This window comes from Pleurodeles waltl, chromosome 4_2 (genome assembly GCF_031143425.1).
Source record: "Pleurodeles waltl isolate 20211129_DDA chromosome 4_2, aPleWal1.hap1.20221129, whole genome shotgun sequence".
Taxonomy (NCBI): Eukaryota; Metazoa; Chordata; class Amphibia; order Caudata; family Salamandridae; genus Pleurodeles; species Pleurodeles waltl.
In genome coordinates, this window is record NC_090443.1 from 742,496,543 (window position 1) to 742,518,980 (window position 22,438).

The 22,438-nt window shown below is 46.7% G+C and overlaps 1 protein-coding gene across 2 annotated transcripts in view; it reads right to left on the reverse strand.

Moving 5' to 3' along the window:
• Nucleotides 1–17,654: 17,654 nt before the first annotated feature.
• WDR47 (WD repeat domain 47) overlaps nt 17,655–22,438 on the reverse strand; it is a 357,246-nt gene continuing 352,462 nt past the window's right edge. For both annotated transcript variants that reach the window (XM_069232387.1, XM_069232388.1), the window contains one exon: nt 17,655–19,028. In XM_069232387.1, coding sequence (XP_069088488.1) covers nt 18,886–19,028 — 143 coding nt within the window. In that variant the 3' untranslated portion in view covers nt 17,655–18,885. The remainder of the gene's footprint in view (nt 19,029–22,438) is intronic.

Here is a 22,438-nt window from a genome sequence, read left to right on the forward strand (position 1 = left end):
AGATCCGCCCGAAGAGGCAGTCTGAGTGGAGGATCGATGGACATGCTCAGTAGCTCTGGATACCACACTCTTCGCCTTGTTTGTTGGAGCCACCACTGCAGGTCTTTCGCAGTCCCCTCTGAGATCTGGACCATCTCTGAGAGATTCCCCTGATGCTGCGCCCACTGGAACTTCAAGTCCCACTGCAGAGCCCGCATATGCCACCTGGCATGTGTTACTAGCAGGAGGCCAAGAGGCCCAGCAGCCTCAGAGTCTGTCTCACTGAAACCCAAGACCAAGGCTGAAAGATCAGAATAATAGCCTGAATGTCTTGGACTCGCTTTTGGGGAGGATAAGCCCGAAAACGCACTGTGTCCAGAACTGCCCCAATGAAAGGGAGCGTCTGAGAGGGAGTCAGGTGTGATTTCGGCACGTTGATAGTGAACCTCAGCTGGTGCAGGAGGTTCGCCGTAGTCTGGAGGTGTGAGACCACTGTCTGGGGCGAAGGCTTCTTCAACAGCCAGTCGTCTAGGTAGGGGAAGACTGAGACCCCTAACCTGCGCAGATGAGCTGCAACCACCGCCATCACTTTCGTGAACATCTGAGGGGCACTGGTAAGGCCGAAAGGGAGCACGGTAGAAAGTGCTCGTGATCTACCATGAATCGTAGGTAACGTCTGTGGGCAGGCAGGATGGGGATGTGGAAATTAGCATCCTGCAAGTCCAACGCTACCATCCAGTCTTCCGGGTCTAAGGCAGACAGAACCTGAGCGAGGGTGAGCATTTTGAACTTCTCCTTCTTGAGGAAGAAGTTCAGGTCCCGAAGATTTAGGATAGGGCGCAAGCCTTTGTCCTTCTTTGGTATCAGAAAGTAGTGGGAATAACAACCACGACCTACTTATGGCATAGGGACCCTTTCTATAGCTCCCTTGGCCAAGAGAGCTGCGACTTCCTGGCGGAGAAGCACCAAATGATCCTCCGAAAGGGGATGGAAGGATGATGGCATGTGTGCTGGTGCAGATTTGAAAGGGAGGGAGTAGCCCTTCCGAATTATTAGCAAAACCCACCTGTCTGTGGTGATATGTGCCCAGTGGGGCAGGTGATGGTGGATTCTGCCACCTACTGGTCGGTAGTGAGGGGACCTTTGGTTCCCTGTCCCACGACCACGTGGGATTCCGCTCCCCCGGCCACGCATAGGCTGTCCAGCGTGCAAGGCCCGGTGGCTGAGTTGAGGACGCGACAGGGTCGCCCCTTCCGGGGCCAAGAAAGGGGCGAAAAGCGGACTGTGGGGGGCTTGTGGCGGCAGAAAGGCCAAGGGACCGAGCCATAGCCCTGGACTCCTTGAACCTCTCCAAGGGCGAGTCCTCTTTGTCTCCAAAGAGACGGGTGCCATCAAAGGGCATGTCCATGAGTGACTGTTGGACATCTCCCGAGAAACCAAAGTACGTAGCCAGGCATGGCACCATAAGGCCACTGTCGTAGCAACCGATCTGCCCAGAGTCGGTTGTATCCAGCCCACAACGGATTGTGAACTTCGCCGCGTCTCTCTCAACTTTGACAGCTTGGGAGACGATAGCACAGGCCTCCTCCGGTATCTGAGGCAGGACTTGCGCAACCGTATCCCACAGGGAGTGGGAATAACGGCCCAAAAGGCATGCAGTGTTCACGGACCGCAGCGCGAGGCTGGAGGAATAAAATAACTTCTTACCAAATTGTTCCAGCCTTTTAGATTCCCTATCTGGGGATGCGGAAGGGAACGTGACAGAAGAAGAGGACGCCTGGATAACAAGACTCTCAGGCGTACGATGTTGGGACAGGAACTTGGGTCGTTCGGCACAGGCCGATGGCAGCGATCGATCGTCCTGTTCACAGGAGCCCCTGTGTTGGGTTTGGACCATGTACCCAAAAGGACGTCAGTGAGGGCTTCATTAAATGGGAGAAGGGGTTCAGATGTAGAAGCCCCAGGCTGAAGCACCTCCGTCAGGAGGTTAGACCTGACTTTGACAGCAGGTAGCTCAAGGCCAAGGACCTCAGCCGCCCTACTAACCACCATACCATAGGTAGCTCCCTCTGCCGTAGCCACTGTAGGAGGAGACAGCATGCCAGAGTCAGGAGACGTATCAAGACCACTGGCTTTGCCCAAGTCCTGTGCCCAGTCCATACTAGGGTCTTCCTGGTATTCATAAGGGTCCAGGGACCCCTCCAAATTCCTCCCCGTATTCGTACACATAGGAAAATAGGTCAGAATCCGACCTCGGGCGAATGGGGCCCACCGAAGCCGATATCGGCGTCGGCCGACGCCGCTCCGACTCAGAGTTGTCGGGAATGAGAATCGGGTCGACGTCGATAGTGGGCACTACCGACGTCGGGAGCGTTGCTAAACGACCCAGTGCCAGGGAAGGTCTCGACTGTGCGACCGGCGTCGGTGCGGATCCGCGCACGGATCCGGAGGCGACCTTGGTGGCCGGGGCCGAAGCCGCCAGCGTGGAACCCGAAACCCCCTCAGCCAAGCCCCTCTGGCCCGAAGGCGCCGTATTGGGGTTGGCACGCCCAAAGATGAGGCGCATGGCCTCGTAGAACTCCGTGAGTTGGGTGGGGGTCGCTCCGGCTCCAGAAAACTCAGGGAAGCGCGGAGTCGACCCAGACGTGGGCTCCGAGGACGTTCGTCCCTCGTCGCGTCGACCGAGCGACGGGGTGAAGTCAGAGAGCGATGGGACTTCAACTTCTTCTTCTTACCTTGACCCGAAGATTTCGAAGAAGACGAGTGGTGGTGGCTCCGCGACCGATCTTGAGACCTTCCTCTCGAGTGAGATCGGGATCTACGCGGAGTCGAGTGCCGGGCCGTCATCAGCTTTAGGGACCGCTCCCTCATTAGCCTTCGGATGCATCGCCCGGCACTCGGAGCACGACTTCCGGTTGTGGTCGCGCTCGAGGCACCACAGGCAGACACGATGAGGGTCCGTCACCGAAATCATGCGGTGGCAGTCCTCGCACGGCTTGAACCCAGTCTTCGGGGACATCCTCGACGCTCCAAATGTCGCACCAAAAAATAATCGACAAAACTTTCAAATTCGGCCAAAAAATTGCTGAGGGTAGCTCTCTCTTCGATCAGCGAGTGGTGCGGAAAGAAAAGAACTGACGTCACTGCGCGAGGGCCGCGTCTATGTACTACTCCCAACGTCATCACGGCAACCACGACACCTACGATGCCTGCGGAGTCGACCAACACCGCCTACCGACGCGCAAGGGTATTGTTCGAAGAAAAAATCTCCAGATCCAGTCTGACGCCTGGGGGAAAATTCTATGGTAAGGAATCTGCAACTAGAAGTCTCTATCAGATAGACATAACAAAATACACTTATTTATGAAACTTCAACTGAAGCATCAACGATATTTGACTATTGAGGATCCTGAAGAGGCAGTGAAAAATCACTAAACGTAGTTAAACGGTCTAATTAGTGAATGCAATCAAAATAAACAAAGTTGTTTTACAAAAACGCTGAAGAGCACTTACACATAATTTATATAGATAACTATGAGGGGAAAATTCAACCCACGAACCTATATAGAAATTAAAAAAAGACAATGTTTTTTTATATTTCTTGCACATCCTGGTTAGCTTAATATGTTTAGAGGTATCCACTGTGATTCAAATTGTGACAGCCATATAATGTGTGATACAGATATCCCACTCAATTAATTCAGACCAGTGAGAAGGGTCTTGATTCTACAAAGGAAAACTATTTACCTTTGCTAACATTGGTTCATATGAATACTATGATCCCTCTAAAGCATCTCTTATATTAAATCAACTTAGAACCTTCGAAAATCTTTTCTACACAGCACTCAGTATTACCACTTATGTCAGGGATGTAATATTGTTGACGAATGCTGCGCCAGGGAGCAGTGATGACACTAAGAAAACAAATGAGGGCATTTTCCCAACTCTATCTTGAGGCTACTGTAAGAAAGTAGGTAATGAGCTGTGCAGCATGTGGATCCTTCACATGTAATAAGTCTGCAACCTTACACCTACTGGGAACAGAATGCCCCGTTGTTGCACTTGACTCTCAGTGTATCAGGGCTGAGTAGTCCAAGGCCTATTTAGGGGAGATAGTGTGGACTAGTACATCTGGGGCATATTTATCACTAAATCATGTAGCACAGCAAGTCACCTTGCTGCACTGCGCAATAGGGAAGAGGTATGAATCTGCCCTATTTAACACTGCACAGCTGTTCGTTCCAGGCTTTTCCCAGTTTCGCACACAATGCGATGCCTAGCACCAACACAGGCACCCTTGCACCATGGTGCGTGGGTGCCTGCATTGTAAACAGGATTGTTTTTGTGCAAAAGGAACATCTTCCTGCACAAAATCAATCATGAGAGGCATTTTCCTCTTTCTAGGAGGCTTCAGAATGCAGCTCACATAGTAAGAGAAAATAACAGGGAGAAAAAAGATATTTCTCCTTGTGACGCCTCACCTGGGAAGGCGGAGGTTTTGAACACATTCACAGGTCTACCAGTAATGGTAACTCTGGGAATATGCCAAAATCCATAGGTTGATGCATAGGAACACCCACGCTCCATCCATGGAATGCCTTCTCAACACAGATCAATGCAGCACAGCAATTTACACTTGTAAGGAAATGCCTCCTTGGCATGGTTACCCCCTGACTTTTTGCCTTTGCTAATGCTAAGTTACGATTTGAAAGTGTGCTGGGACCCTGCTAACCAGGCCCCAGCACCAGTGTTCTTTCCCTAAACTGTACCTTTGTCTCCACAATTGGCACAACCCTGGCACTCAGGTAAGTCCATTGTAACTGGTACCCCTGGTACCAAGGGCCCTGATGCCAGGGAAGGTCTCTAAGGGCTGCAGCATGTCTTATGCCACCCTGGGGACCCCTTACTCAGCACATGCACACTGCTTCACAGCTTGCGTGTGCTGGTGGGGAGAAAATGATTAAGTCGACATGGCACTCCCCTCAGAATGCCATGCCAACCTCACACTGCCTGTGGCATAGGTAAGTCGCCCCTCTAGCAGGCCTTACAGCCCTAAGGCAGGGTGCACTATATCACAGGTGAGGGCATATGTGCATGAGCCCTATGCCCCTTCAGTGTCTAAGCAAAACCTTAGACATTGTAAGTGCAGGGTAGCCATAAGAGTATATGGTCTGGGAGTTTGTCAAACACGAACTCCACAGTTCCATAATGGCTACACTGAAAACTGGGAAGTTTGGTATCAAACTTCTCAGCACAAGAAATGCACACTGATGCCAGTGTACAATTTATTGTAAAATTCACCCAGAGGGCATCTTAGAGATGCCCTCTGAAAACATACCCAACTTCCAGTGTAGGCTGACTAGTTTCTGCCAGCTTGTCACACACCAGACATGTTGCTGGCCACATGGGGAGAGTGTCTTTGTCACTCTGTGGCCAGGAACAAAGCCTGTACTGGGTGGAGGTGCTTCTCACCTCCCCCTGCAGGAACTGTAACACCTGGCGGTGAGCCTCAAAGGCTCACCCCTTTTGTTACAGCGCCCCAGGGCATCCCAGCTAGTGGAGATGCCCGCCCCTCCGGCCACTGCCCCCACTTTTGGCAGCAAGGCTGGAGGAGATAATGAGAAAAACAAGGAGGAGTCACCCACCAGTCAGGACAGCCCCTAAGGTGGCCTGAGCTGAGGTGACCCTTACTTTTAGAAATCCTCCATCTTGTAGAAGGAGGATTCCCCCAATAGGATTAGGGATGTGCCCCCCTCCCCACAGGGAGGAGGCAAAAAGACGGTGTAGCCACCCTCAAGGACAGTAGCCATTGGCTACTGCCCTCCCAGACCTAAACACCCCTCTGAATTCAGTATTTAGGGGCCCCCAGAACCTAGGAAACTAGATTCCTGCAACCTTAACAAGAAGAAGGACTGCTGACCTGAAGTCCTGCAGTGAAGACGGAGACGACAACTGCTTTGGCCCCAGCCCTACCTGCCTGTCTCCCAACTTCGAAGAAAACTGCAACAGCGATGCATCCAACAAGGACCAGCGACCTCTGAAGCCTCAGAGGACTGCCCTGCACCCAAGGACCAAGAAACTCCTGAGAACAGCGGCCCTGTTCAACAATCTGCAACTTTCTTGCAACAAAGAAACAACTTTAAAGACTTCACGTTTCCCGCCGGAAGCGTGAGACTTTCCACTCTGCACCCGACGCCCCCGGCTCAACCTGCGGAAAACCAACACTACAGGGAGGTCTCCCCGGCGACTGCGAACCCGTGAGTAGCCAGAGATGACCCCCCCCCTGAACCTCCACAGCGACGCCTGCAGAGGAAATCCAGAGGCTCCCCCTGACCAGGACTGCCTGTAACAAGGGACCCGACGCCTAGAACCAACACTGCACCCGCAGCCCCCAGGACCTGAAGGAACCGAACTCCAGTGCAGGAGCGACCCCCAGGCGACCCTCTGCCTAGCCCAGGTGGTGGCTACCCCGAGGAACCCCCGATGTGCCTGCCTGCATCGTTGAAGAGACCCCCGGGTCTCCCCATTCCTTTCAATACAAAACCCGACGCCTGTTTGCACTCTGCACCCGGCCGCCCCTGTGCCGCTTAGTGTGTACTTTCTGTGTCTGCTTGTGTCCCCCCCGGTGCCCTACAAAACCCCCCTTCGTCTGCCCCCCGAGGACGTGGGTACTAACCTGCTGGCAGACTGGAACCGGGGCACCCCTGTTCTCCATTGAAGCCTATGTGTTTTGGGCACCTCTTTGACCTCTGCACCTGACCGGCCCTGAGCTGCTGGTGTGGTAACTTTGGGGTTGCCTTGAACCCCCAACCGTGGGCTAACTTGGACCCAACTTTGAACACTGTAATTGTTTTACTTACCTGTGAACATAACAATTACTTACCTCTCCCAGGAACTGTTGATTTCTGCACTGTGTACACTTTTTAAATAGCTTATTGCCATTTTTGCCAAAACTGTACATGCTATTGTGATTATTCAAAGCTCCTAGAATACCTGAGTGAAATACCTTTCATTTGAAATATTACTTGTAAATCTTGAACCTGTGGTTCTTAAAATAAACTAAGAAAATATATTTTTCTATATAAAAACCTATTGGCCTGGAGTAAGTCTTTGAGTGTGTGTTCCTCCTTTATTGCCTGTGTGTGTACAACAAATGCTTAACATTACCCTCTGATAAGCCTGCTGCTCAACCACACTACCACAAAATAGAGCATTAGAATTATCTCTTTTTGCCACTATCTTACCTCTAAGGGGAACCCTTGGACTCTGTGCACACTATTTCTTACTTTGAAATAGTATATACAGAGCCAACTTCCTACAACACTGCATTGCATTACTCTAGATTTATCAAGCCAGGCACATCCATGCTGGCTTGATAAATCTAACTAAAGATTTGCATCGCTCTTGCATCACGACACAAGTCTTTGAAAAATATGGTCCTCGGTCTGTAGGCACATCAGCCATATTGTCAAGCCAATGCTTTTACTTATGAAAAGGAAAAGTACTTTACTACGCATACACTACTCAATACTGTGTATTAATTAGCAAATATATACATGAAAGCAGGTGGAAATATCTATGGTGATACACCTCAAGTGAGCCCTGAACCCAATAACCACAACACCCCCAAACACACAATACTTTGGGGTGTAATTCTCAAAAGGCATGCCTGCTGGCTTTGCAAAAATGTAATTGCATTAGCCAAACAGAAATATGTCATAAACAACCAATGCAAAACCAATAAAATCACTAAGGATGATAACATTTTACAATGACATTCATTGTTACCTGTATTAATCCACTTCATGAGGAAAGTGGCATTTTTCTCCTGGAGACATGCTCTAGCCACTGGGAGCCTGTACTTCTGCCCCCTGGCCTCTAGAATTCTTTCAGTCTGTGAGGAGACTGCACTTTACTGCTCTCCCTCCCACAGAGGCCCTGTCTCCTGTATGGGCATCTGGCGCTTCTGCACTTATCTGGGCCCAGGATCTCAAGGCAAAGTACCCTCCCTGCATCCTCCAGGTCCTCTTTGGCCACTTGGCTACTGGCACAGCACCTGGGTTAGTGCAAGTCAATGGCCCACTCTTTCTGCAGGTCGCACTCCAGAAGGACCAGTTCACAGTAGATCCAGGAGAATCCTCCAGCAGGTCCATCCGTCTATTGTCCCAGAGAGGGTGTGGGGAGCCAGAATCACTGCACCTGGAGAAACAAATCCCAGTCTCTGGGTGCCAAATTAAATCAGAAGTTCCTGAGTCCATCTTTGCAGTGGTGTCAGGTGCCCTCCCTCCTTCACCTGGGCATTCTTGTGTGTCACTTCCACCAGATCTCTACTGTTCTTAAAAGTCTCTTTCTTGCGTAGGGCATAAAAGTTCCAGAAGGTAGGCACCTGTGCCTAATCCTTGAAAGATACATCATCACTCCAACCCTGCCCCAACTTCACTGTGCAGCATTTTGAGAATTTCCAGTAGAATGCCATCAAAAGGTCTCTTAAAAGACCTTCTCTGAGCCTTGCTCTTAACTCCCACAACTGCTTGTCACTTTCCCTCCATAACTTCAAAGGGCAGCACCTCCTGTGAGTGGCTCCAGAGGTCTTGCCGTCCTCCTTTTTTTCTATGCTGTTGAGCCTTCGTAGGCCCGGGGCAGTGTGGAAAGTATTTAGCTCATGATGATTTTGTCCCAACTCTATCCTCTCCTAGGAGGTTTACTTATTGGCTAAATGTCCTGCTGTTTGGTGAGGCCTTTAATCCTCCCGCTGGCCAGGAGATGAATTAACCTGGCCAAGCAGGATGATTTAAAGGCACAAATCTAATTAGCAGTAGAGGCTGAGAAAAATATTATAAATATTGAAGTGCCACAAAGAGTGCACCTATGTGGAAATTAATATCAGATCTTCATTCTGTATTCAACCGAGTCTCTAGACCTAACTAGGACAAATTGTAGTCTGATGCAGATTTCATACACACTCACATTAACAATGGCCATTCATATTATAAGTCCTGCAAAGGTCAGCGCCAATCCCTGAAGGGTTCCTTCTGCAACAGGCTGCCTGTTCCCAGATATCATCCTGGGCTAGACAGTAATCTTACATGCACAACCTGCATATGTATGCATATGCGTGTGTGCACATGTTCACATGAAAATAGCACACAGAGACTCTTACCCAACTGTGCAGCAAAAGACTCTACCTTAAAAAGTGAATACTGACAGTCAGCACTCCAAATTTGTTATCAAAGAATGTATGTGAGTGAGACTCAGGTAGTGAGTCTAACGGCAGAAGCCTGTAAGCCAAGTAGTCCAAAAAACAAAAAAACCCAGGTGGACATAATGGGCAGACCCATTTTTTAAAACTACATTGGATCTGAAACAGTTTAGAGGATGCAGGGGGGCACAGTATCAGAGTGAACACAATACTCACCTGCCCCAAGGTTACCAAACGTTTGTACTTTTTTTCTTTTAATGGGCACTGCTGCCTTTGCAGATTCTTTATCTTTCAAAGATTACTACCGAACAATACCTACAAACTTTGGAAGAGGGACTCAGATAAGCTAATACCGGTTAAACATGCCTGAAAATATGGGGACTCTCTGATCCTACAAATAAATCTATAACCCTGCCACCATAGTCAAGGTAATAACACTTTGCAAACATGTGAAGTAAAGACCAACCAACAGTTGGGAAAATGCTTTAGTACATATGGCCCATGATCTCTTTAAAAAACACACTATATAGCTCAGATCTAGTTATTAAGCCTTATAGGCGAAATTATTACAACCGGAAGACCAGTTGCCCCTTATAGGTGCCCCCTAAACTAAGGAGAGAAGCAGGCTCTCCGAGCCATAAGTTTGATTTCCCAAAACTTTCAAGTTTAGAGGCCACGAAGAGGCACATTCTGCATTTCCAGCTGACATGACGGGCTCACAATGGTCAAATACAGCGGTCATGGATGACTCTCAGAAGTCACTATAGTGTAGGATATTCCTTCAGCTGTATCACGTCTTGTGCATAGTAGAGAATGTGCCCTTCCCATTTTATATAATTTGCTCCTATTATAGTACACTATATGGGGTATTTTCAATTGACTCAGTCTGGTCTTAGTATCAACTTCCTGTGGGTGCACCTATGTTGCCTCCCAGTCGATTCAGTCTAGTTTTTTTTTTTGTTCCAGATTTATATAGAGAAAAAGAGATAAGAAGATATTGGAGCGCTTTACATGAGCATGGCAGTTTAAAAATGTGAGTTCTGATGAATGCTGTAAATGGCAGGGACCACTAAATGGAGGATCTCAAATCTTGATTATTGGGACACTCCCAGACTTATTGTGCTTCAAATATCAAGGTATTTGGACAGGATGTGTTTCCAAGTCGATGAACAGATACTACCATGTGTGGGAGTGAATGAATTGAAGACGCCTGACGAATCTTCTCTGAGAGCGAAACGCGTTGGCTGATTTCTTTTTGGAACAAGTTGAATCAAGAAAACCTTTGTCTTTTACTACAAAGTTTGGGAATTTCTTCAATGTTTTTTTTGTTTAAAAAAAGTCTGTTGTGTGATTTAAACCATTGCTATGATTACCTCTCTTTTGCTGCTAATTTCCTATATGTTGGTCTGATGAACAACCAACCCTCAGAGGTGGGTAATTACGTGAACAGTGTATGAGATGTATTGGTGGTGCAGTACCTCTAGTCCTTCACGGGTCAGTAGAGTAGTAATCAGATAAGTCAACTTTGTTTTCAGGTGTTGGAAATTTTGAACAAGAAGCAGGATTGAATAAAAACAAACAACTCCTGCAAAGAAAGATTGAGTGGATACATATGTTGTACACGCTACAACCAAAAGTCAATGTTCCTGTGAAGACAACAGCAGATATAAACATGCTAGCAGTTTTTCACATGAAAAGACTCGAAACATGAAGGAACTTTTCTTTCACTGCATAAAACTACATGATAATTGTCTCTTTATTGTTCAACACAGCTTATGTAATCAGTATGTTGCACTGAAAACAATGTTTCTACATTGGATAGATTCATTACGAGGTACTGTTTGAAGAGGCCATTATCAGTACAGTTACAATTGCAGTGTTCGATAAGACATGTATAGGAATTATTATTTAATATGCTAGCTATAGAAAACAATTTGGAAAGTTGGGCGAATCCAGCATGTTCATCATACACATTTTGACGATTTCTACAGATGTAGGCAGACACATGCATTTTAATACTATCATTAGTGTCTGTAGAGCATTTGTATGCACGCCCCTCAAAATGCCGCCATTTCCCATCTTTCAGTGTGAGTCTGACATTTCCGGTCACGTTACAGCAAGGTTAACAGAAAGCAATCCAAGCATTCCCCCTCAGGAAGGTTACATTTGGTAACTATTGCAGACTTGATAACTTGTAGGTAAGAGCATTCACAGTGACTCGCTACTTGACGTCCGTCTAAAAAATACCCATTTTAGACTTGCCCCTTATATTGGTAATCTTCCACCCTAGAACATTGTTCAATTATATAATTGTGTTCACTTTAGGAGGCAGGGAGATTAATTTGGATACTTACAATTAACAGATAGATGCTAGGCTTTCCTGCATGTTCCAACATGGTGGTTATTATCGCGTACAACACGTGACCACCCACGTGATTAAGATGTACGTCAGCCAGGTTGGCCGTGACGTATCCAAACTAGGTTTGCATGGTGCAAGGATGACCTCGTATTCCGCATGTGAAGCATTTCGAGGTGAGAGGGAATTAACATTCCACTGGATTGCAACTCATTCAGATATGATATTCAGAGGGGAGTGGGAATAGTTGTTTGGTCCGATAGCTTGCCAATGAACATACTCGACTCTCTGGTACCTATTTAGAGATTTGGTCCTTAAGGCACAATATGAGTGACGCTACACTTTGAGCTTGATAGTTCAGTACAAGAATTATCTTGAGTGGAGCAATGTTGCAGGTTATTTTCTGAGTTCTGATTTTAGTGCAGTTCATCTTAATCGCAATGACCTTCTTTCATATAATATTTCTATGAATTTGACAATAATTTATTACTAATTTCATTCACAGTGAATGTCTACCGACGAAGGACCCATAGGGCCGAAATGCACTGGGCTTGTTAAAAGTCTATGATTAATACATTAATTGAAAACAAAAGTTTACTCGGTGAACAACATTAAAAAATCATTGAAGATTCAAGTGACCTTGATAAAGGGTTAAAATAATCATCAAAACTACATAAGGGATTGTGTGTGAATAAATAATGACAAAAAACATTGAATGTTTGTGGATAATTATTGGTTTGACTTACGACAAGCAATACAGGAGACTGTGCACCATTGGACAACTTCTACATAGGAAATACCTACTATATGTCACATATCCATATGCTGTAATGGGGGTAATTTTCTTCTGTTGAAGTGTAGGGATACAGTGTCTGAAGTTTGTCCTTGGCGGTTGGAGAATCGACTGCCAGTTGAATCAAAAGTCAACTATGGTGTCTTGAGGAATAAAACTCAAGAGAAACAGGGAAAGTTCGAAGATGAATACAAAAGCAACAAGTATTTGCAATGCAACTGGTCTGGCATCTACTCGAGTTAGAGGTATTAGTGTTGTAAACTCCTAACCTGACTTTTCTTGCCACATAAATTGAAAACCCAAAAAACTAGCATGATTGCGCTATGTAAAACCCAGAGCCCCCGCGCTGCGTGGAAAATAAAAAGATAAAGTAGTGCAGAAACAAAGCTGAAAACATGGAGCCTCGTATGTTTTCAGTAGTTGGCCGGTACACGCGAGGAGGGCTAAACACCGGAAAAGGCATGCCTTTCACTAATGAAATCAAGCAGATTTTAAAAGGCAAGCCCACAAACCAATGAAAGTGACAGGTGTGACATCGGCGTGGTTAAAAGCCCAAAGAGCGATTACAAGAAGGACGGAGCTCTTGTATGCTCGACCCTAAAAAGAACCATGAACTCAGAGATTCAAATTGGGGAATTTGTCAGAATTTCTGGATACATTCAAAAAAGGGCATTAGTACATTTCCACTCATTTCTGCAAAAAGGGACATTAACAGAATTGTTGGTATCTATTTTACATTCAAGGTTGAGAAGCTCCTGGACTGGGTATCACCATTTTATTACTCTAGTTGCCCACCAAGACCACCACCATCCATTCACTTCAACCAGCTCTTCCATCTCTTCATCCTGGTGTATTTATATATTTTTATAGTGCCTCCCCAGAGGGGGCATTTTATCAGATTTTGTTATGAAGCAGTGAGAATCTGATTATTGAGCCCACTTTGCAGACCATTAAGCTGCCAGATTTACCTTACAGAACCCCTAATTGGCTATTCCCGAACCAGAAAGCACATTTCGACTTGCTCACAATCTAAAATACTGGACTTGTTACTGAGTTTGAGTATTAATACATTTTCACAATCTAAAAATGTATTATTTTAATTTTATGCTGGTTGCTGCCCCACTTCCCTTTTTTTTTTTTTTTATAATCAATGTTGAAGCATTTATACATATACGTCACTTGGCGCTAAGACGGATGAAGACTTTAAAACTATAACAGGCCACTTGGTAAATACTGGGATTTTAACAATTGACCTCCAAAACAGTTATTTGGAAACTCTTCATTTCTCATTGGATATTGTTGTGAATTTGAGGACAGTTGGACAACTGATCTGGTAATCTTACAGTGTGTTTGGACTACGGGCACTGAGTTTTGTAGTATTTTGTTTAATAAATCAATCATAGCATTTGTAAAGGGCAGCACTATCACCTCCAAGGGTATGTGGGTGCTGAGGGTGCACTGTCTTCGTCGAAAAGCCACGTGTTGAGTCTCTTTTTGAAGACCTTCTGCGGCTGCGATGGATATGTGGGGGAGAGGTGGACTGAGGCAGGAGGGTGTCCGAGGTTTAGCGATGCAGAGTGTAGCTCTCTTACTGGGACGCAGAAGCTCTGTTGATGGTTGATGTAGGACGGCTTTACATTGTGGAGAACCTTGTATGTGAGTCTGAGGTTTCTAAATTGGCATCTCATCTGGACAGGGAGCCAATATAGATTCCTTAGGAATGTGGTGATGGTTGGGTGCTTGGGGAGGTGGAGGATGAGTCTGGCTGTGGTGTTCTGAAGAGTCTGGTGTCCTAAGTAGCTGGGAGGACACCCCACCTAGGGAGCATTGCAATAGTCGAGATGGCTGGTGACCAGGGCGTGCATGTCTGTCTTTCTGGTGTGTGTAGGGATCCATTTGAAGATTCCGCAGAGCATACAGAGGATGTAGAAGCAGGAGGAGGCAACTGAGTTTGCTTGTCGATTCACAGATACTTGCCAGTCGATGATGACATATAGGTTTTGTGCGTGGTCTGATGGAGATGGCGTTGGTCCGAGTTCTACTGGCCACCAGCTGTGGTCCCATACAAAGGTGTTCCCGAAGATCAAGACTTACGTTTTGTCTGTGTTTAGTTTGAGGCAGCTGTTTTTCACCCATGTTGCTACGTTGGTCATGGCGATGCGGAAGTTGACTTTGGCGTTGTATGGATCTTCGGTGAGTGATAGGATTAGTTGAGTGTCGTCAGCATAGAAGACTATATTGAGTTCATAGGATCTGACGATATTTGCGAGGGGGGTAATGTAGATATTGAACAGGGTTGGGCTGAGGGAGGATCCTTGGAGTACTGTGATGTTCTTGGGTGTAGAAGTGAAGGGGGGAAGGCAGATGCTCTGCATGCAGCCTGAGAGGAAAGAGGTGACCCACTTAAGGGCATTTTGTTGAATGCCTATGTTGTAGAGGGTGGGGGGAGACTGTATCAAACGCTGTGGAGACGTCCAGAAGGATCAAAACTGCTGACTCTCTTCAGTCGAGGAGGGTTCTGATAAAATCGGTGGAACTGATAAGTGCAGTCTCTGTGCTGTGGTTGGCCTGGAATCCTGACTGTGAGGTATCGAGAGGTGGTTTTGTTTGAGGTAGTTGGTGAGCTGTTGGTTGATGGCTTTCTCAAGCACTTTGGCCGGGAAGGAAAGCAGGAAGATAGGTCTGTAGTTTTTAGGTTGGTGGGATCTTCGGAGAGTGTCTTTAGGAGGGGTCTGACCTCTGCGTGCTTCCATTCATCCAGGAAGGTTGCTGGGGAGACAGAGGTGTTAAGGATGCAGGCTATTCTGTGCTAATAGTATTGGTTCCGAGGTTAGAAAAGCCAGCAGGGACAGGGGTTGGTTGGTACCCCAGAGTGGATGGATGACATGATGTCTGCAGTGGTCTGTGTGGCAATCAGGACCAGGTGGTTACTGTATGGCTGGTGTTTGCTGCTTGAGAGATGTTGTCTAGGCTGGAGTTGGAAGGTTGGGGGTCGAAATTGTTGTATATGGTGGTGATCTTGCTGTGGAAGTAGTCAGAGGGTGTTGCAGAGTTCCTAAAATGGGTGGATGGTGGTCTCTGTGGCTACAGGGTTAGAAAATTCCTTGATGATTCAGAAGAGTTCCTTCGTGTGGTTGGCTGTGGTGTCATTGCGGGCAGTGATTGCTGCTCCTTTTGCTGCCTTGATGTGGTGGTGGTAGTTGTTGAGGCTTGCCTTGTAGACGCCTCTGTTGGAAGGGTCTTGATCACGCGCCATTGTTCTCTGAGTTGGTGGCAGTCGCGTTTGGAGTTTTTGCGCTCAGGAGTGTACCATCTCGCTGGCTTGGAGGTGGTGTTGGTTTTAGCTGGTTTCAGCAACTCTGTCTGCAGATTTGGTAAACCAGGTGGTGAAGTTTTGGCAGCCTGGTTGAGGTCGGGGTCTGCCGTGGGCTCGGGTTTGGGGACAGTGCTTAGAGCCTATGCCCATAGGGTCTCAGTTACCTTGCCCCAGCCTTGGCAGGGAGTGCTGAGCTGCTTGGAAGTGGTCTGCTGGAAATTGGAGATGGTAAAGTGAACAATGACGTGGTTGGTTCAGGTGAGTCCAGTCACATGGGTGAAATTGATTGAGTCGCTAGAAGTGAAGATGGCTTACAGGGTATGTCTGTCTTTGTGCATGGGTTTGGTGACCAATTGGTTGAGGCTGATGTTGCTGAGGTTCTATATGAGGGAAGTGGAGTTGGTGTTGGTAAGGTGGAAATTGATACTGCAGAGTAGGATGCAGTGAAGGGAGTCGATGGTGAGGGGGGCGATGAGGTTTGCAATGGCATCACAAAAGGCTGGATGTAGTCCTTGGGGTCTGTATGCGAGGGTGCATGGGGATGTTGGCATCGATCTGGAGTCGGACGTTGCAATGTTCTGTGAGGGGCATTGGGTCATCATCAGTGATGGGAGCATTGGATGGTTTCCCTGAATATGATGACAATGTACCTGCCATGTTTGTTGGTGCGGTCTCAGTGTATCAACTTGTAGCCATTAGGGATGGCCATGGTGATTTCGGGGTTTGAGGAGGGTGTTAGCCATGTTTTGGTGATGAAGGTGACGTCCGGGTCATGGGTGGTGATGGTGTCCCAGATTTCCATGGCGTGTTTGCATAAGGATCGGGCATTTAGCAGGATGCACTGTAGTGGTGCTTGATTGTTCGTATTCTTCTGTGTGAGTGCAGTGTGGGCATTAGTGTAAGTAGGTGGGCCCATGTTGCAGGAGAAACATCAGTGTAGGCAGGTGAAGGGCTCTTTGGTTGAGTGTGGGGAGGCCGTGAAGCAGCTGTTGATGGGGTGTCTGATGTTCAAGCTCCTTCGTGGTGTAGTGGTAGGGGGTGGGAGGACCAGGGGTCCTGGTGGTGGGTTGGGTCCAGGTGAACGGGCGGAGACAGGCTTGCCTTTGACGCAGAGCCGTGCTACGGCCTCCATGATATGTCATGGGAGGTGGGAAGGGCTGGGGTGGGAGGCGGTATGGCAGGAGCAGCAGTGGCGCAAAAGAGACGTCGGCAGGGGTGTGAGCAGATGCAATCGGGCTCAGGAATGCGGGCAGAGCTGTCGCAATCAGACTCAGGAATGCAGGTGGAGCTGTTGCAGTTAGGCTCAGGAATGCAGGCAGAGCTGTCGCAATCAGGCTTAGGAATGCGGGCGGAGCTGTCAGCGGCAGGCAGTAGGGCGTGGGGAGCTGTGACTGGCCCAGTGGTCAATAACACGTGGTGTGTTTAAGGGCTATGGAGCTGGTTCTGCACAATATTGTGGCTTGAGTAAGACCATGAGGTTGATACACCTGAGCCGGATAAACTTCTTCTGAGAAAGTGACATCCCAGAGGGCAGGCTTTTCTTTGACGTTGTCATCTGCCACTTTTATGGTCAATATCTTGGTCAGAGTTCAATCAAGACCTGTAGAATCAGTTCCCTTCAAGCCTGAGGCAGATATATAACCATCATGCTTCAGAGAGCGGTGAAGATGTTCATTTTTAAGCCATACAATTCACCAGATTAGTTTTCTCTACACTAACGGCACTTTGTCCATTGGTTACGACTTGATGGTTATGTCAAGCATAGGGTAAAGATGGAGGATGAGAAGCCATTTGCTAACTGAATTAATCCTGCCATGTATCTGAAAAGTAACTGATATTACATAATACGGGGTCTCTATTTAAATAATATGGCATGTGTAATCATTAATTACATTTTACTAGAAAAACAGGATCCTAGAAAGCGAGATCACAACAAATCTAACAAAACATTTACAAAATGCACTACTTCCATCATTACAAAACAGCAAGTTTCAGAAAATAAAGTCAATAATTTATAAAGTGTCAGGTTTTTATTGAGAGCACAGTTACAATTTCATCATGACCTTTTCCATCTTTTTTAATAATAGTTAAAATGCATTGTGTTGTGGACATACAAAATAATCACTAGAAACACAGGTCTTGCATATGGCAAATAAATAATATTACCTAGACTTTATTTGTGGTTTTAAATTAAAACTAAAGTATCTGTACAGTAAGAAAATATAACAAAACATGACCAGAATGTACTAGTCTGAAAACAGAACGATAATTCTGGCTTGCACGGAAACTAAAGTGCAAGAATAAAAATCCAAATAAACCTTTGCACAGGGGGACGCAAGCTGTTTGCATATTGTACAGTTATCATGCAGACATAATATTAGAAGCCATGCTGTAGCCCAATTAAAGCGGCACCCACATCCTTTCGTGTTATTTAGCAGAAACATTTTCTTACTCTCCTGCTCTTTCCTAAGATTGTTTAGCAACTTGCCACTTACGACGGTCTACACTTTTATATTTACAAAGCGATGCCAGATTGCAATGCAAAAAGCTTACCATTTCAGCTTTTTAGTGTCTGAAGAAAACCATGCATTAGGAAGCAATTCCATTAACCTTTGTCCCCAGTGCAAAAGGTCCAGAAAATAATAACACTGTAATATGACGGTATAAACAAAAGTGCTTAAATGGTTTACTTTACGTCAGTCATTCGTTTATTTTACTGAATTATGAGTTGTATTCCTTTGGGATAGAACAGTGGAAAAGGAACTGATTCTTGTTGGCCCGTTTGAAAATTGATGCATCTGAAAGAAATGTGAACACAGGACAGCACACAGTTAATTCTGCCCTATTCTCGTGTTAGTGGATTGTACACCGATAGCCTGTGACGTCTATTTCGGTTTTATGTTAATAAAAAAAAGAGAAGCTGTAACACAGGGAAGGTCGAGATCAAGGAATGCATTAATACTAAAATGTAAACACGTCATCCAGCTGGCTTGGAGTGCACAGATACGTAAAACAGGAGCCTTCCAGGCGCTGTTGGCAACACAATGACAGAATGTCACAGAGCAGGGCACATGGAAGACGGGTAGCACTGTAAGGAATACTACACGACAACGTCCTAGCGACCAGGGGGCTCCCGTTGCCCGGCGCTCCCCTCCTGGCCGAAAGCAGCAGCTGGCACGTCCACGCTTACAAAAGTTGTAGGTTTTCATTCTCCACACCTAGTGCCCGTGGCTCTTTCCAGTCTATGGGTTGTAAGTCCAGAGGGTGACAGTTCTGTCTGCAGAAGACGACAAGAAGGAGAGATCCTGCGTGTGCCACCTGCACTGGATCACCTTGTCTTTGTGTTCCCCGACATCCATCACCGGAAGCTGCTTTGTCAGGTCCCCTAGGAGAGATGGGACACATTAGTGAGCTCGCAAGCCGGAAGCATTCAGAAGGATACAGGATGACGTAAGAGTTAGAACTCAGGAGACAGGCGAACGCATGCACGGAGGTTCAATATAAAAGACACATGTTTTGGCCAAATTCACTCGAAGTCAAGAAAAACATTTAAGGAGTAACTATTTCAGAAGCTCAAGGGCAGCGCTGGACCGAGTACGCTTGCATACCTGACTGCCATACGGATATTAGCCCTGCTTTTACTAGAGTTAGATTCCAGTGAATACATTCATATTCAAGTTGCCACACTTTAGTGTTCACTGTTTCTCAAAAGTTGTGAAAACTAACTTTCATTTCAGGTTGTCGCAAAGCACAAGCAAGTGTTTCTTGTTTATAGATATACAGGAAATGTCTATGTGACTGACGTATCACGGTCAGCACTGTCCACAAGAAGATCATACGAACCACTGCAGCATATCTTTCTAGTAGAGCTCTCCGTGGGAAGACGAGTAAACATTTCGTGGCTCATCCCGGTGCAATTAAATAGATTGCAATCAGTAATTTCATGACTCATACAGGTCAGACTCAAAGTACACAAGCTGAGTGGGTACAATGACCTTGCATCCTGCCAATGTATGTCGCCTTGGTGCACAGACTGTTGTCTGCAGCATGTGGGTTTCCCAATGGAGGGACGGAGAGCTCCACTGAGGACTGATCCGGTCTGTTCATGTTCTGCCAAACCAGCCATGCATATTAAGTCTGCTGGACTGTTGCGTTTCCCCAGAAAAGCGCCTACACAGAGGACAGGCAAGTCAGGGGTAAAAAATATTGCAACCTTTGACCTAACCTTTTGTGCGCGTGAGTAGTCTGCCCTTTGATTACCCTATGCGTCTGTGCTGATGTCTTAGCCATTTACCACAGTTTTAAGTCTCGTGTACGGCTTCTCTTCTGCAGGTCGTTCCTCCTACTGAGGGGCCGGTGTCCACGGAGGCCCTTGTTGGTCACCCCTACTGAACTTGCTTCATTGTGGGAGTCACCTGAGGTGTAGGGTAGGTTTCTTTCAATCACTTGGAAGCCAACATTCACTGCTGGTGCTGAGTTTCCTATGGCTGAGCTCAGTGGGAGCATGGCAGAGGGGAATGGGGAGATCTCATCTTGCAAAATTCCATGGAACCCACGTGAGAGTGATTATTGGCTCTTCTGTTTTGGTAGCAGTGACTCTAGTCTGTTCTAGTGTGTCTCTGGATTCAAAGATGTTGTTCCAGTATTTCTGATGCAAGCATCATCCTGCTTTAGCGACTGTGATGCGCATGATTTTGTTTTTTTGTCCTATACTGCTGACTTCTTGTAAGACTCAGTGTTTCCTTATATCTGGCGACTTTATAGTTTTACTCAAATGAATTTTCTGGTTCCAGTAGTTAGTATCCCCTGTTCCAGTGACTCTTACCAGTCGCATTGTAATTATATGCTGTCGTAGTGAGTGTCGCAGACCCACTGTCACTGTCTCTTTGACTTAATTACCTCTGTTGGCTCAACGTCTTCGTGCTGCAGTGTCAGTATGCCCGGGTGTCTTTCTCTCATCCAGAAGTGTTGGGCCCTTGCATCTCTCTGTCCTCATGCAAGATCCCCTACCTCATTGCCTTAGTCTTCCTCTGCCAGTGTGAGCATCTGCCTCATTTGTGTCCTTAGAGATCAAAGGTCTCGCTGTGCTCTGGAAGTCCTCACCATGGCCCAATGTTAGTTTCCCTATTACCTCGAGGCCATGTATTTCAGGTCCAATGAGTGAAAGTTGCTGCCAAGGTGATGTTCGTTTCAACTTGTCTTATTCGCCCCCCTCTCCACTCTGATTTTCACACTGACCCAAGCCAACTTTCTCCCCATCCCTTAATCTGTTACCTGGGTAATGCAACGGTACTCCGAAAGCAGTACACTCGTCTGCAATATGGCCTTGTTGGTATCAACAAGGATGAATGCTTGAATCTCTCCTACTATCATGACCAATGCGGGAATCAACCTACAGCCCTTCTTCCAAATAAGGAGTTTGAGATCAGAGTCACACACGATTTAGAGGACTTTGATCGAGAGCAATATGTGGAGTTTCCACTTTAGCACTGATCTCCACACCGGTGGAATAATCCACAACAAACTCTTCAGAAAGGCATTATTCACCTTGTGAAGCCCAATCAGTAGTATTCAAGCCAGGCGAAGAGACTGAGAAACTCTAGATCATGATGCAAAATACTACCAGCCTCACTGTGCAGCAGCAAACTGGCTGCTGGTAGCAGAAAGCAAAAGTGCCTTGGCACACAGAGTTACTCTGTGAGCCATGTTATCTGTGCACAGTGCAAAGCCACCAAGAACATTGTACAACTTGATTCATCGAAGTTCGTAGTACCCAGTGCAGCAAAGGAACTGACAGGAATGCACTTAGCAACTCTCTTTACCAGTCTTCTCTATTCAAAAGATATTCTCCAATGACCCTGGCTCCTGAAACCTGGAGGTGAAGGGAGACTATGTCCAGCTGCCCCTGATATTACATAGGTCTATTATTGGGATACTATTGTTATCAACCACAATGATCACTACTACCCTCTCCAGCACCTACTTATGGGATTTGAACTGTGTCCTGCTAAAGCTGTTTACTCTGGAGGTCTTTATTCCATGGCGAGAGTCATGCTATCATGAAAATGTTTAGTGGCAGTCCAAGTCAAGGTGACCTGTGCTTGTTAGACAGGGTCAGCAAGCAGGTGTCAGCCTGCTTCAGGATGTTGTTACGCGTAGAAATTGTACTTCCTGTCATACTCAGCAAGGTTCTTCTTGTGATATACACCGGAACCGCTCCCATGGAATTTCGACAACCTGATGCTGCAGCAATTTTATGTTCAACAAATTTTTGGGCAAAGATCATAGTTGTCTGGCCATCCTCGGTGTCCTCCCCAGCCCTACTGGGAAGCATCAGTGAACACTGTGATCTCCAGAGATGAGACGAGGGAGAGAGATCGGACCTGAAGGCATGAGAGCCAGCAGGTAATGGAAGAGCCTCCTTGTCAAATCAGTCTACTCGTCTCACTGTTTCCTTTTTACAGGACCTGCACCATGCTGTGAATGTTTTCTTCCACAGCAACTGGGATCCATGTGTGTTCCAAGGTATATGATTTCCAGAGGTACTTACCAGAAACATATCTTGAAGCTGAATATGACATTCAGATTTTCAAACAGGTTGATGCAGGTTCACAAAGCTGCACCAACCTGCACTTTTGATGGCACCATCACCACACAGATATTCAGGTTAGGGAAGATTTGTTCCTTCTGAATGTGAACAAAAGCTTCCATGGGTGTCAAGCTCCCAGTGAACACACTCACTGCAGGACTCCAAGGGCAAACTCATGAACTGCAAGTAGACCAATCTAAACCAGA